Source organism: Delphinus delphis, chromosome 3 (genome assembly GCF_949987515.2).
Source record: "Delphinus delphis chromosome 3, mDelDel1.2, whole genome shotgun sequence".
NCBI classification, from domain to species: Eukaryota; Metazoa; Chordata; class Mammalia; order Artiodactyla; family Delphinidae; genus Delphinus; species Delphinus delphis.
The window spans coordinates 117651324-117668050 of NC_082685.1; the positions used below are offsets into that span (position 1 = coordinate 117651324).

General features: G+C 42.1%; 1 protein-coding gene across 5 annotated transcripts in view; it reads right to left on the reverse strand.

The window, feature by feature from the left end:
• The window catches only part of OCLN (occludin), a 47386-nt gene that overhangs the window by 19503 nt on the left and 11156 nt on the right, over window positions 1-16727 (reverse strand). For 4 of the 5 annotated variants that reach the window (XM_060009358.1, XM_060009359.1, XM_060009357.1 and 1 more), the window contains exons 3-4: window positions 14783-15461; window positions 10742-10903 (exon numbers count right to left, since the gene is read on the reverse strand). In XM_060009358.1, the coding sequence (XP_059865341.1) occupies window positions 10742-10903; window positions 14783-15461 (841 nt within the window). The remainder of the gene's footprint in view (window positions 1-10741; window positions 10904-14782; window positions 15462-16727) is intronic. The other variant, XM_060009362.1, reaches the window with a different exon arrangement.

Genomic DNA, 16727 nt, shown 5'->3' on the forward strand with positions numbered 1-16727 from the left:
TCAAAAGGCAAACAGAAGGGGTTTTCCTGCTTGGTAATTAAAGTGGAGAAATATACCAGACATCAGAAGGAGGAGGACCTTCATCTCAAAGTACCATGTCCAGTTTTACAACCGGAGGTCCACCTTCCCGGCCATGTGCCCTTGCACTACAAGTTTTCAAAACACTAAGTGGTCCAACTCGTTTTTCCCGTTTTGATATTTTACACTCACAGATGCTCCCCCAACAAGAGCCTGAAAACTGCCTCTGGAAAGTTCCCTCAGACTTTTCTCCACCCTTGGTGGCTTGAAGGCAAATGCTCCCAAACAGACTAATCCCACAAAGGAAGAGATCATGGACCAGGCTTGGGCAAGTCTGATCAATTTACGTTGATCAGATGGCTCTGGGGATTTAGCAAACACCATGTTCCCTATCCAAACGCAGGCTGCCCACACGGAAGTACTAACATACACCAGGCAAAGCTGAATTCTGGGGCTTCCCTGGTGGTGCAGTGGTTGAGAGTCCGCCTGCCGATGCAGGGGACGCGGGTTCGTGCCCCGGTCCGGGAAGATCCCATATGCTGCGGAGCGGCTGGGCCCGTGAGCCATGGCCGCTGAGCCTGCGCGTCCGGAGGCTGTGCTCTGCAACGGGAGAGGCCACAACAGTGAGAGGCCCTCGTACTGCAAAAAAAAAAAAAAAAAAAAAAGGTGAGACGTGCAGGCTCAGCAGCCATAGCTCATGGGCCCAGCCGCTCCGCGGCATGTGAGATCTTCCCGGACCGGGGCACGAACCCGTGTCCCCTGCATCGGCAGGCGGACTCTCAACCACTGCGCCACCAGGGAAGCCCCAGCCTGCATTTTAACACTCGTGTATCTCATGCCAGCCTCCCCAGCAGGTGTGCCGCAGGCACAGCACACCTTAGTCCTCAGAGCCCATGCCAGCCACCACCTAGGGTTCCAAATCCCCTTCAGTTTACTGTAGTACTCCACACAACCTCAGCATTTTCTAAGCATGCCATGCCTGGAAGAGCCCTTATGCATACCTTAACTCAAATCCCACTGGGCTTGCAGTATTATAGCTGCAGCCTGGCTCTATGGAACAGTGGTTCTCAAAGTGTGTTCCCCAGACCAGTAGCATCAACATCACCTGGGAACTCTGGGAACTCAGAAATGCCAGTTCTCAGGTCCCATTCCAGATCCACTGCACGAGAAACACTGCGGGTGGGCCCAGCAAGCTGTTTTAACCAGCTCTCCCTGTGATTCTGACGCTTGCTAAGGTTTGAGAACCACTGATGGAGGACAGTTTTCCTCGATGTCACAGACAACTGCCCTGTTTAGACCATTATACCTATAGTTAGAATTAACTCTATTTAGTGCTGGAAATCTAGGAATCCTGCATCCAGAAAGCCACAAAGACACTCACCAGCTCTAGCACACATCCTACCTCACCTTCCATTACAACTCTCTACACCAGCCCCCCAGGATGCCCTCGACAGATAGGGCCTTCCGTCCTCCACGCTGCTGGGTTCTGAAGGTCAGTCCATGGATAGGACACTTCCATTCTTGTTCCATTTCATGCCACCTGAGACCACAGGTAATAGTGAAATCTTTCCCAGGGTGAGAGCCGGTATACCAATTGTCGGCAGCCCCCAGGAACTGCTCTTACGTTAAAGAACACCTGGACTTACTGGTTGAAAATAAGAAAGCTATTTGCGTTTCTTCAGCTGTCTAACACTGATTACCACCACCGCCCGGTCCCAGTCACCTGCCCCACCTGGACCTGTTCCCTGTTCCTGTGTGCAAGGAGATGATACGCAGAGTCTGCCTACACCCTTCAAAAAAACATTTGTTCTTATCTCGCAGCAAGCTTACAAGTAAGAGGAAAATTAATAGTTTAACAACTGCAACCAACATTAAATGTATTTATATTTTGGGTACTCTTACCCAAGCTCCCTTATTTGATGCCATCATTGCAAATACTAACAATTATTCCTCTGGCTAAAATTTATTGGGCATTAATAAATTATGTGCTGGCCCTGAGCTAAGCCCTTTAATTGTTACAGGATCAGCATAAACATGCTGTAGGTGAAACTTTTATTTTCCCCATTGACACATGAGAAACCTATTAAATGAACAGACAAAGTGATTTCCTTCATCAGAGTCCAAGGATACCAAAAGCTACCCAAGGCTGACCACAAAGGACAGGGGTCCAGGACCCTGACCCCTCTCTACACCCAGGCCTGATCATCCTTACTAGCTCCTACCTTGACAGGTAAATGTTGGGAACAATGCTATAACAATGCTGCATCACAATGTCAAAGCTTAGAAACTTCTAGAAATAGGCTACCTAAGTAATACACTTTGTATGTATGTATGTATGTATGTATTTATTTATGGCTGCATTGGGTCTTCATTGCTGCACGTGGGCTTTCTCCAGTTGCAGCAAGCAGGGGCTACTCTTCGTGGTGGTGTGCAGGCTTCTCACTGCAGAGCACGGGCTCTAGGCATGAGGGCTTCAGTAGTTGTGGCACGCAGGCTCAGGAGTTGTGGCTCTCAGGCTTTAGAGCACTGGCGCAGTAGTTGTGACAACATGGGCTTAGTTGCTCTGTGGCATGTGGGCTCGTCCCGTGCACTGGCAGGCGGATTCTTAACCACCGCACCACCAGGGAAGTCCCTACACTCAGCTTTTAGATCTAAACATTTCGTACTTAAAAACAGGATCTTGTTTAACAACCTTTATTTACTACTTGGTAATAATGAAGAAATAGTTTATGGCATGTTCTCTCCAAACTTAGTTTATTCTTGCTTCTGACGTAAATTATGTGGCATAACAAGAAAAGGTGCAACTTAAGAGACAGACAGAAAATACTCCCTGAGAACTGGCATGCTGATTTGTGGTAGAGATAAGCACTTTACACATACATTATCTCATTTTAATGATAGTTTTATTAACTATGAACTATTTCCCCAATTCTACTGGCAAAGAAAACTGAGGCTCAGAGATCTCAGAGGAAAAAAAAAAACCACACCAAAAAATTACAAGTTATAAAGGCAAATGTAACACTTGTCCTGCTGGTTAGTACATCTGGCTTGAGACAAATTACTGAAGTCCTCTGCAAACCTCAGTGTCCCCTTGTATAAGAATATTCACACTGTAAAGACGTATAGAGTGGCTACGCCTACTTAGGAAATGGTGGTTCCTACCTTTCTTTTACTGTGACTTTTTAAAAAACTTTATTGCCAAAATTAAGACGTGAAGCTCAATCCCAAGTCAGCCTGATGTACTATACTGAAAAGAGCACTGAGAAACCAGAGTCCAAACTTCTAGCCCTGACACATCAAATCACCACCAACAAACCTCCTTCTTACTACTGTGTCTACCTCGCAGGTCTTCAGCTTCCTTTGTGTAAGTTCACGGAGACAGACTGGATGACCTTACCCTAAGGTCCCAGACTGCTCTCAGATTCTGTTTTCTTTCACTTTACCAAAGCCAAACCAAAACTTATTCACAGGAGCACCTGAAACTGAAGTGCATAACCTTCAGTTACTATTTCCCCAGAATACTGCAGGTATCAACAAAGACTAATCTTAAGTACACACATTTTACAATCAACTCTTTAATATTTACCGTAGGTGTGTGCTTTTCCAAAGCCAGACCCCAGTTCTAAGTACTCACTCTAGAGAAAACGAAGATGTATGTCTTGATATTTATACTTATGACCTTCTGGAAATGCAGGTGGGGGAAGAGAGATTTGGACACAGAGATTAACATGAAATACTCATCTTCATGGGCATAAGGGTATCAGCCCCTCCCAACTCAGCTGCAGCACTCCTGGCTGAAGAGTCCCCCTACCAGCATTCTCAGTGTGTTGGCAGGACGCAGCTCCTTAAACCACGGTCCCCTGCTGTTCTGTGAGGCCAAGCTCAAAGGGGCAGAAAGGGATCTGAGTGGCGTGACACCCTCCCGGGAAGAGCCAGCAGACTACTGAGGAGCACTCGGGTGAAGTGGGCTCAGAAAGCTACTCAGAAACACGTCCTAAGCTATTCAAATCGCACTCTGCATTTAAACCTGGTCAGATGACACACACATAAAAAATAAAAGGGCAATTACAATTAACCCATGTAGCTCATATTAAGGTAGTAAGTATTATCCACAGAGTAGTTTCTCTAGAAACCATCTCCCCATCCCACACAGTAACTGTGGGAACTGCCACATGCTGGATTATGTGAGAAGGGCCCTGCCCTTGGGCACAGTGGGTTAGTGTGAGGATGGCCGCCTGACCCAAGGCTACTCATGCATCAGGGCCCCTTCCCCAGGCAAGTCTCAGACGAAGCACTAATATGAACAACAAGAGCTCTAAGTAGCTGCTTTCTGCTCCCCTTCTCCATGCGAAAATGAAGCCTACCAGGCAGGAGGGAGTCAAGATGAGAAAGCAGATCCCAATGGACTTGAAGTCCTGACTTTAGCTGTTCATGAAACACAGCCACATCCCTACCTCTGTGGCTAAGTTGTTTTGACTCTTTCTAGGATTTCATAAATCACCCCCCAAAATCTTGCAGATATATTCCTCTTCTTACCTATGCTAACTTAAGTTCTGTTTTTGTCAACTGTAACTAGGACTCGTGCAACACCAAAATTCTTTTCTGCACAGCCAGCTGTCTTCCTTTCAACATCCCTGTAAGGCAGACAGCCATATATTACTGGTCTTCTTCATTTTCTCACATGCATCTCACATTAGTCTTGAGAGGCAGACCAAATAATATAGCCAATTTTATAGATAAGAAAACTGAGGATCAGAAGGGGTAATCTGTTTACCAAAGAATGCTGGAGTCAGGACTCAAACCCAGAGCTTTAGGGTCCAGTGCTGTTGTCCCTCCACCAGGAATTCTCCCCAAACTAGACTTCCTTGACATACATGTGGGCTAAAAATAACTGAACTGATCTACCTAGAGTCACAGCAAAAGCAATGAAGCTAGAATTCAAACCCTGGTATTCCACCTCCCTGATATACTGCTTCTATTAGACAGAAGTAGAAAAGACAGCATTACACAGCAAGAGTAGAAGAAAGGGGAAGACTACCAGTCCCACAGGGCTGTTCATCTGAGACTAAACGAAGGGTCTCCTCTAAAGCAACGCAAAAACCCTGCAGAGCCTAGTTTTCTGGCCAGTACATAGTAACACTACTTAGGGCAACGGAGAGGAAGTCCACTAAGAGTGAGAACAGCTGAGGGTACCTTCTCTGATTACAATGGAACCATTAGTTCCATTCCCAGAACTGAGAAGCACTTCAGTCATGCAATCAAGGCAACAGAAAAGGGAAGGAACACATCATGGTCTCTTCTAATTAAAGTAGGGAAGTCACTCTGGAGACAGGTCACCTCTGGGAGCAGGCAGAAGCAGGCGGATGGGAGAGTAAAAAACACATGGGGTAATGTAACTTAGACCTCGTATTGTAATTCTTGGGTAGGATGATGGGTGTTCATTATGAAAAAAATCAATAAATACAAAAAAGGCTGTGAATGGACCAAAGACAACAAGGTCATGAACTAAGAATTGGGAATAATTTATTTCTGTGTACCTGAAACCAATCTGAAAAAAAAACAAAGAGACAGAGAAAATGTAATCACTAAGGCTTTCCCTAAGAGCACACTGGCATGGAAATGCTAGACTAGGGCTCTACTCCTGGCTTTGTCACATTACGTGAGCCCAGGCATGTAAATTAATAATGATTTCCATTTACATAACAGCTAAGTTACCTTCAACATCAATTTTCTCCATTTTCAAAAAAAGTACCACATACTTACTGTAAGAAAATTACTTTTTACATAATTATTCTGGTCAAAAATTGGAAAAAAACTAATATGAAACAACAGGGATTGGTCAAATAGATCTCTACAATGGAATGTTATTAGAAAAGGTGTGTGGAACCAGAATTTCACACACCACTCATGGCTGTATAAATTGGTACATCTCCTTTGAAGGGCAATTTCTTACTATCTACCAAAGTTACAGACGTATGCATATACATACCCCTTGACTCAGTAATACTCGCGAAATTTAGCCTATAGGAGTATATATATAGACAGACATATATACAAGTTATACAAAGTCTTCTTTTTTAAAATCCTATCATTGTTTATAATATTACATAATAAATATATCCAACAATGAAAGACTGATTACATAAACCACGGTACCACATCCATACCACAAAGAGGCTATGAAGTGGTAAGGAAAGACACTGCCAAGTAAAAAGGGGATGTGCAGACAGAATGGTATGATCAGTACACTAACTTCTGCATAAAAAAGCAGGAAGTGTATTTTTCTTTGGTTTTATTTTCACAAAATAAAACACTGAAAGGAATCATAAGAAACTAAGAAGAGTACGTACAAGTGTGGAGAGAGGGTGAGGAAAGATACCCAGAAATGGGCAAATGGAAACACAAGGATGGCAGGGAGACTGCCTGAAAACCTGCTTTTTTTAAAAATTGTAATTCTGGCCATAGGCTTTTTACTTATTTATTTATTTATGTTTTGTTAAATTTTCTTTATTTATTTTTGGCTGAGTTGGGTCTTTGTTGCTGCACGTGGGCTTTCTCTAGTTGCGGTGAGCGGGGGTTACTCTTCGTTGCAGTGCACAGACTTCTCACTGCAGTGGCTCCTCTTGTTGGAGAGCACAGGCTCTAGGTGCACGAGCTTCAGTAGGTGTGGCACATGGGCTCAGTAGTTGTGGCTCACGGGCTCTAGAGCATAGGCTCAGTAATTGTGGTACACGGGCTTAGCTGCTCCACGACATGTGGGATCTTCCCGGGCCAGGGCTTGAACCCATGTCTCCTGCATTGGCAGGCGGATTCTTAACCACTGCGCCATCAGGGAAGCCCTGGCCACAGGCTTTTTAAAAAGGGGTAATTAGAAAGCTTTTATCTTGCCAGAAAATACAAAAATTAAAACAGTACCACACCAACCAATGCAACAATATAAATGAATCTTATAGCATTATGTTGAGTGGACATAAAAGCATACAGGACGTAATTCCATTTATGTGAAGTTTAAGAATAGACAAAACTAATTGATGTGATAGGAATAAGAGGAGTTACCAACCCCTAGGGGATACTGACTAAGAGGCATAAGGAAACCTTAGACACTGGAATGTATGATATCTTGATTTAGAAGCTGGTTACAAATGGGCTTATACGTGTAAAATTTCACCAAGCCATACAATTAAATTAGTGCATTTAATGTACTTTACTGTGTGTGTATAGATATACATTACACTTCAGTAAAAATTTTTAACAATATCAAAATTGTTTTTGAGAAATATTTAATGTGATAAAAAGCCTATATCATGTTAAATCAAAAAAGGTAGAATTTTACACTGATAAGGACTACAATCATACTTCTGAATTAGAATAAGAAGTAGGAAGAGGAGGAAAGGATTAAAGAAAATACACGAAAAAGGTAACTCAGAATGGCAGAATTTTCTTTATACTTCACAGTATTTTCAAAATTATTTAATTAAAATAATCATATTCTTTGAATTCAGAAAAAGTACCAATTAACCTGGGGTTTGAGGACATAATAGAAAAAATAAAGATCTACAACTTTAATTAAAAGAGCCTTTAAACATTTAAAATACAACAACGTTGGTACAAACTTAAGTGAGTGACTGACTACAAAGGACCAGGTTAACATCCAAACAGTGTGCAAACATGGCCTGTTTATTTTACAAAGTACAAGATATCCAGAAAGGGGAGGGAAAAAAAACAACCCTAAAAATCCCTAAGAAGGCAGAGAAACCATTGTGCCGGAGATTCAGAGACAGGAAATTAGAAAATTACACATTTTCTCACAGATAATACAAAAGGACTGAAATCTGCTTAAAACTCTTAAGGCTCAACTGTTGAGGTGCCTTTGCCCTGGGGGTTCTTATCTTAAAGATTTTAAAATTCAAGAAAGGCAGTACAATTTAATTATGAATGTCAGGATGTACCTACCCCAATGTGTAGGGAAGAAGTAAATTTAGTAGGTAATTGCTCCTTTAGTAAGTTTAGTAAGATACCACCCCCCGCACCCCCAAACAATCCACTATTAGCTGTATGGAGAGTATCTTGTCTTAGTTCTCCACAATTAGAATTCAAATTTTAATTCTCATTTAGCACAAGTAATTAATTCTAGATTCTCTTCCATTATTTCAAGTGGAGATAATTTTTACGATATTACTTTCTAATGACCAAAAGGAAGAAAAAACACTAATCCACTCCACTGCCAGGCACTTTATTTTATCTTGCTTTATTTTCTAATTTTTAAGTTTATTATTATTTTTTTTGCCGTGCCACGCAGCTTGCAGGATCTTAGTTCCCCGACCAGGGATTGAACCCAGGCCCCGGCAGCGAAAGTGCCAAGTTCTAACCACTGGACTGCCAGGGAATTCCCCCACTTTATTTATTTATCTTATTGGAGTATAGTTGATTTACAATGTTGTGTTACTTTCTGCTATACAGCAAAGTGATTCAGTTATACATATACATATAGCCACTCTTTTTTAGATTCTTTTCCCATACTCTACTCAATACCCTGTAATGCCAGGCACTTCGGATGCAGCATCAAACATTTCCACTTGCGCACCTGTGTTATCGGAGTGAAATCCATTCGAGCAGAATACTGCGTAAGAGCAGAGAAACCTGAGGAACAGTCTGCATCTGGTTGTGGAAGTAAGTTGAGGCAAGAATGAAAATGTGGGATTGAGTTCAGCAAAGCAAACCTGGGCAGGTGAAGGCGGGAATGGAAGGCAAAGCACAATACCTGTGACTAAAACTGCCTCCCAATAGCTTATTTCCAATAGCCTTCCTTAGGCATTTGAGTTGGGGGAACAAAGGAAAAGGAAATGAGGAATTTTCAAGTAATTAAGTACCGCATAAAACATCAGTGTGCTCAAAATCCTATGTCTGCTATTCAACAGATGATTATTTAGTTTCATACGACAAAACATTTATTACTACAGAGAAACTATGATGTGTGAAACAACCTACAGGCTGGCTATCAAATTTCCAGGGATTCAGTGAGGAAGCATTATAAAAATAATGCCTCTTTAAAAGTTAAGCCTTTCTGGCTTTGTTGTCATCATCACCTCCATAAGTTATTATGGCTATCTTTTGTCAAATTATCCAAAGTACCCAGAACTTATTAAACCTTCATGACAGTAAAATCAGATGAGAAGCCGAAGTTCACTGGGACTCTAATATTACTGGCACTGGTCTCTCTTGAGTCAGTTTCTTAGGCTCTCAAAACCTTAAGTAAACAAATCCAACAGCCAGTGAAAACTGACACACCCAGAAACTCTCAGTGAAACCTTGACTTCACAGTTCACAATAGACTGTCCTATTCCCTCTACAGGTGGCCTTGCCTGGAGCTAAAGGTCAAAAGAAAACAATCCCCAACACCTTCACATTTTACTGGGTTGGGGGAGGGGGATGAGGAAGAAAAAAACAACAAGCAGGCTTCAAGGAGAGGTCGGGAACAGGGGCACACACATACCATACCTTCTGTTTCTCCTGACTGCTTCGTCTTAGTACCTTAACTAGAAAAATTTCATCTACATTCAAATTTCTTCAAACACCAGATGGAGGATGCTAGAGCTAGGAGCCTTCAAGATGATCAGTATCTTCACCCCCAACCTGACCAGCAGGACCCACCCTCAGCCCACTCCGCTCTGCTCCCACGGGCCAAAACCAACCTACCCCGGAACCAGGGTCCAGGATTCTCAACTAACCTTCATGGCAAGAAACCAATCTGCTCAAAGAAACCTATGAAGGCAGATTCTGAGGCTGCTCTCAACAACATCCTAACAGAGTATTTCTAACAAAGTTTGGAACACCCCTAAAAACAGGTTAGCTATCAGGAACATGCATTTGGGAGGTATTTTTGGTAAGAGGGACTTTCTGCACTTCAGCAAGTCGCATCATTTAGGAAGCCACCTACTGGTAGGATTAACAGTATATGAAAAAAAAAAAATTGCCCTAATCTCTCTCTGCCTTCACTTAAGTATTTCAATATGTCAATATCAGTACAGAATTAGTCCCTGTGATTCTCCAGGCTGTTCCACATGTAAAAAGTTTAAAGACCTGCCACCTGCTACCACCCCAAAAACACCGTTGCCAATCTTTTTTTTTTTTTTTTTGCGGTATGCGGGCCCCTCACTGCTGTGGCCTCTCCTGTTGCGGAGCACAGGCTCCAGATGCGCAGGCTCAGCGGCCATGGCTCACGGGCCCAGCCGCTCCGCGGCATGTGGGATCTTCCCGGACCGGGGCACGAACCCGTGTCCCCTGCATCGGCAGGCGGACTCTCAACCACTGCACCACCAGGGAAGCCCCCCTTGCCAATCTTGACCAAAGACCGTAAACATCCTGAGCACTGGTATTTACTTCCAAAACAATCAGCAGGATAATAAAAAGGAAGGGGAGAGGAGATGTTTTTGTTTTCCAAAGCCACGTTATTTCCTTCGTGGTTTCTTTAAAAGCCATTTCTTCTCAGTGCCTAGATCCACTTCTTAGAAATAGAAATCTGGCTTTTACTCGTAGTAAAACCATGTCCACTCATCCCACTTTCTTAACATTCGAAGTAAAATGTGAGGCCACAACTTTTGCAATATACAAAGACAATAATTCTACAAATTAAGTTTCACAAAGCAGAATAGGTTAAATTTAGAGACAAATCTGGGGGTCTAATAAAAAACTGGACATTTACTGACTTTCTTAAAACACTTACCCACTCTTCGACATTGGGGGGCTGCTCATCATAAATACGTTCCTTGTCCCACAAAATATTTGACTTGTCATACCGGTCCATCTTTCTTCGAGTTTTCACAGCAAAGAAAATTATTAAAGCAAAAGCCACAACAACCATAAACGCCAGCACAATGGCAATGGCCTAAAAAGAGATTAAAGATATTGACATATTTAGCTTTTAATTGCTTACTTTATCCCAACCAACACTCTACAAATACCTAAGGCCCTACTAAATATCTGTTGTTTAACTGCTATAAAACTGATACAAACGGTTACATTTTAGAAATATAAAACCTAGCCCAAGCTAGTTCAGCTAAGGCTAGCAACACACACACACCAACCTTGATTCACATACACACACACACAACTTTGATTCAATCCTTGGAATGAACATGAATCCCTGTTTTAGAATTATAGAAAAGTAGTTCCAAAGCCTGAGCACCAAGGGGCCATATTTCCATAAACAGATGAGAATACCCAATAAATTAACTCATCACTGGTATACTTCTAAAGGGCTGGAAAATGTTATTCTCAGAAGTAGTTTTATTATTTTTTTTAACATCTTTATTCGAGTATAATTGCTCTACAATGGTGTGTTAGCTTCTGCTTTATAACAAAGTGAATCAGTTACACATATACATATATCCCCATATCTATTCCCTCTTGCATCTCCCTCCCTCCCACCCTCCCTATCCCACCCCTCTAGGTGGTCACAAAGCACCGAGCTGTCAAAAGTAGTTTTAAATACCCAATCATGCTTATAGCCTTGTTCGTAACACATGTCTGGCACAACTTTTTACACTGAATGTAAATTTCAGTCTTACCATAAATTATGCAGATACACTCTAACCAAGCTATAAATTAGAGAGAATGGGCTAATGATCCTTTTAGTCTGTTAGGTTCCTGTTTTAGGTGTCTTTTGTGTGCTTACTAGAAGAGCCTGTGACAAGGAAACCCTACCCCTGACAGTTCTCCTAGTGTCTGACAGGTATGTTAAGTGGTACACTGGCATGGAGGCACTTGGGAGTTCAGACAGGTACCAGGGCTCTGGCCTGGATGTCTGCTAACGGGTAAGAGGAAGCTCTCTTTGCAGCTGTCTATGTAACAGTGGTATCCTTTTTCAAAGAATACAGGTTTCGGGTAGTCAGAGGACTAAGAGGGATGTCAGTGTGATAAGAAAGGAATACCAGCCCTCAGCCCTATTTACCACAGACACTCTGAATGTCGACAACAAAACTCTGAAACCTACATTTCAGTCTTCAAAATAAAGGTAGTTATTGGAGAAGGTCTAACCCCCAAAAGGTGACTCATTCTGGTAAAAGAATGAAAATTCCTGGGTCAGTGTAAGGAGAAAAAAAAAAGGAAAAAAGAATACTAGGTTAGAAACATTTTCTTAATTAGGATGACTCCTGGTTACTGAAAGCAAGGTTCTCCACCCCACCTGCACGTTTGAATCACCTGACAGCTTTTTGAAATACTGACTTACACAGTGAAAATTTGAAAACATTTTTATAAGAAATTAAAGAAGACCTAAGTAAATGAAAAGACACCCTATGTTCATGCATCAGAAGACTTATTGTAAAGATGACAATTCTTCTCCCAGCTAGGATTTTGAAGGATTGCATTGATCTACAAATTCAACGCAACCCTTCAAAATTCTAGCTGGCTTTTTTGCAGAAATTGACAAGCTGATCCTAACATTCATATGAAAATGCAAGAGACCTAGAATCTAGCCAAAAGAATCTTGAAAAAGAAGAGCAAAGTTGGAGGACCCCCCACTTCCCAATTTCAAAATTGATGACAAAGCTACAGCAATCAAGAAGTGTGGTACTAAATAGAACTACCATATGACCCAGCAATCCCACTACTGGGCATATACCCTGAGAAAACCATAGTTCAAAAAGAGTCATGCACCAAAATGTTCATTGCAGCTCTATTTACAATAGCCCGGAGATGGAAACAACCTAAGTGCCCATCATCGGATGAATGGATAAAGAAGATGTGGCACATAGATACAATGGAATATTACTCAGCCATAAAAAGAAAAGAAATTGAGCTATTTGTAATGAGGTGGATAGACCTAGAGTCTGTCATACAGAGTGAAGTCAGAAAGAGAAAAACAAATACCATATGCTAACATATATATATGGAATTTAAGAAGAAAAAAATGTCATGAAGAACCTAGGGGTAAGACAGGAATAAAGACACAAACCTACTAGAGAACGGACTTGAGGATATGGGGAGGGGGAAAGGTAAGCTGTGACAAAGCAAGAGAGAGGCATGGACATATATACACTACCAACTATCTACGTAAGGTAGATAGCTAGTGGGAAGCAGCCGCATAGCACAGGGAGATCAGCTCGGTGCTTTGTGACCACCTAGATGGGTGGGATAGGGAGGGTGGGAGGGAGGGAGACGCAAGAGGGAAGAGATATGGGAACATGTGTATAACTGATTCACTTTGTTATAAAGCAGAAACTAACACACCATTGTAAAGCAATTATACCCCAATAAAGATGTTTAAAAAAAAAAAAGAAGTGTGGTACTGACCTAAGGACAGAAACACAAGTAATGGAAACAAATTGAGAGTCTAGAAATAAATCGTCACATTTATGGTCAATTCATTTTTGACCAGGTCATGAAAATAACTCAATGGAGAAATAGTCCTTTCAACAAATAATACTAAGACAACTGGATATCCACATGCAAGAAATGTTGGACCCCTTCCTTATAACATGCCCCAAATTAACTCAAAATGGATCATGGACCTAACTGTTAAAAGCTAAAATTATAAAACTCTTAGAAGAAAACATATAGGAGTAAATCTTTGTGACCTCGAATTAGGCAAAGTGTTTTTAGATACAACATCCTTTTAGGGTGCAAAAGCAATGAAGCAAAATTAAATGAGACCTCACCAAAATTAAAAAACTTTTGTGCAAAGAACATCATCCAGAAAGTGAAAAGAGAATGACAAAATGGAGAGAAAATACTTGCAAATCATATTATAAGGGACTTGTATCCAAATATAAAAAATTTCTTACAACTTAATAAAAATCCAAATAGCCCAACTAAATAATGGGCAAAGATCCTGAATAACCATTTCTCCAAAGAAGATATACTAATAGCCAATAAGCAGAAGAAAATATCATTAGCTATCAAGGAAATGCAAATCAAAACCAAAATGAGGTACCACTTCACACCCATTAGCATGGTTAGACTCAAACAGACAAAAACAATGCTGGGGGATGTGGAGAAACTGGAATCCTCATACATTTCTGGTAAACGTACAATAATGCAACCTCTTTGTAGAACAATGTGACAGTTCCTCGAAAGGTTAAACGCAGAATCTCCCTAAGACCCATCAATTCTACCCCTAGGTATATACTGAACTCAAGAGACATTAAAACATAAGTTTCACAGAAAAATTCGTAACGGCCAAGGTGGAAATAGCCCAAATGTCTGTTAACTGGCCAATAAATAAAATGTGGTATAGCCCCACAATGGAACGGTATTCAGCAATAAAAAGGAATGAAGTACTGGTACATGTTCTAACACGGATGAACCTTAAAACATTAATGCTAAGTGAAAGAAGCCAATCATACAAAAACACATATTGTATGAGTCTGCTTATATGAGATATCCAGAATAGGCAAAACCACAGAACAGGATTAGTGGTTTCTCGATCTGGGGACGGTTAGTGAAATGAGGAGTGACCGCTAATGAGGACGGGGGTTTTCCTGGGGTAGTGAGAATGTTCTAAGATCAACTGTGGTGATGGTTGCACAACTCTGTGAATATACTAAAAATACTGAATTGTATTTTAAATGGATGAATTGGATGGTATGTTAATCATATCTTAATAATGACACCCAGCCCTTCTCCCAGTTTCTGGTTTAAATAGAAGTGGGGCGTAGCATCAATATTTTTTTAAACATTCCCAAAGTGAATCTATTAAGCATCCCAAGAGGAGAGCCTCTGACCCAAGGCAAGAGGGGAGAAAAAAGAACAAAACTATCCCTACCTCCTGGGGATCCACCACACAGTAGTGATACAAATATTGATCCACATAGACTCCAGCAGCTGCAGGTGTATAAAACTGGTTGCAGAGGGCATATATTTGTGAACTGTAGAGAGACCCAGATGCCTGGGCAGTTGGGTTGACTCCCAATATATAGACAATTGTGGCAATAAACACCATAACGGCCAGGACAGCACTCACTATTATCACAGTCAAATAATATCTTCTTGTTCTAGATACTTCAGCTCTTATAACGCTGGTAACAAATATCACCAATGCAGCCATGAAACAAAAGGCAGCCATGGCCAGCAGGAATCCCTTTGCCGCTCTTGGATCTGTATAGCCTCCTCCATAGCCATAACCGTAGCCATAACCATAGCCATATCCACTTCCGTAGCTACCAAAGCCACTTCCTCCATAAGGGTAGCCAATGCCACCTCCCACTAAGGTTCCATAGCCTCTGTCCCAGGCAAGAGTGGAGGCAACACAGGCAAAAATGGCAATGCACATCACGATAATAAGCATAGACAGAATCCGAATCACTCCTGGAGGAGAGGTCCATTTGTAGAAGTGGAGAATTTCATCTTCCGGGTAGAAAGAATACGCTGGCTGAGAGAGCATTGGTCGAATGTGCATCTCTCCACCATATACGTCATTGCTTGGTGCATAATGATTGGGTTTGCTGAAAAGCACATGAAAATTTTAAGTTAGCCATTTTTAGTGGTGAGCAGAAAGAACAAATAAAGTACCTGGAATAATTTGAACAAACCACTGGCAAATAAAACTATGATTTGTACTGTTTCACTGTAATGGGGCAATCTGTATCCCCCCACACCCCTACTAAATTCAAATATCAAAATCCTGACCCCCAGACTTACCCGGTGGCACAGTGGTTAAGAATCCACCTGCCAATGCAGGGGACACAGGTTCGAGCCCTGGTTCAGGAAGATCCCACATGCCGCGGAGCAACTAAGCCCATGCGCCACAACTACTGAGCCTGCGCTCCAGAGCCCGCGTGCCCAGAGCCCACACACCACAACGAAGAGTAGCCCCCGCTTGCCGCGACTAGAGAAAGCCCACAAGCAGCAACGAAGACCCAACGCAGCCAAAAATAAATAAATAAATAGATTTATTTTTTTAAAAAATCCTAACCCCCAACGCGATGGTATTAGGAGGTGGGGTCTCTGGGAAATAATTAGGTCATGAGGGTGGAGCCCTCATGAATGGGATCAGTGCCCTTATGAAAGAGGCCCCAGAGAGCTCTCTCACCCCTTCTACAATGTGAGGATACAAGAAGTCTGCAATCTGGAAGATGGCCTCCACTAGAACCGGGTCGTGTTGGCACCGTATCTTGGGCTTCCAGCCTCCAGATTGTGAGAAAAAAGTTTCTGTTGTTTATAAGCTACCCAGTCTATGTACTCTATTACAGTAGCCCCAACTGACTCAGACACCCATTGAACAGTAAACATATCTGTGCACGATGCGTCAAAATCACCTGGAGGGTTTGTTGGCCCTCATCCCCAGAGTTGCTGAGTCTGCAGGTCTGGGGTAGAACAAGTTTCTAGATGCTGCTGATGCTGCCGCAGTCTGGAAACCATACATTGAGAATGACTACTTCGTTTCTACGGAACAGAGGTTCTCAAATTTTGCGGCACATTAGAATCACCTGGGGATGTATAACATCCCCAGTTAAATCATAATCCCTGGGGACGGGACCCAGGGAGTTTAGAACAGTGGTATCAGCCCTTTTGCCTTTGTGACTGAAGACCGATTCCTTCAGACTTGACACTTACAGTGGCCTCCACTGGGTCACGTGTAAATCCTGGCAGCCTCGCTCTCTTACCTAAGAATGCACATTCATTCACTTATCATTTGGTGGCTATTTACTGGAGTTGCCAGGCTGACGCCTGCTGGGCTCTGTGCTAGGCACTGGGGATACAACAGTGAA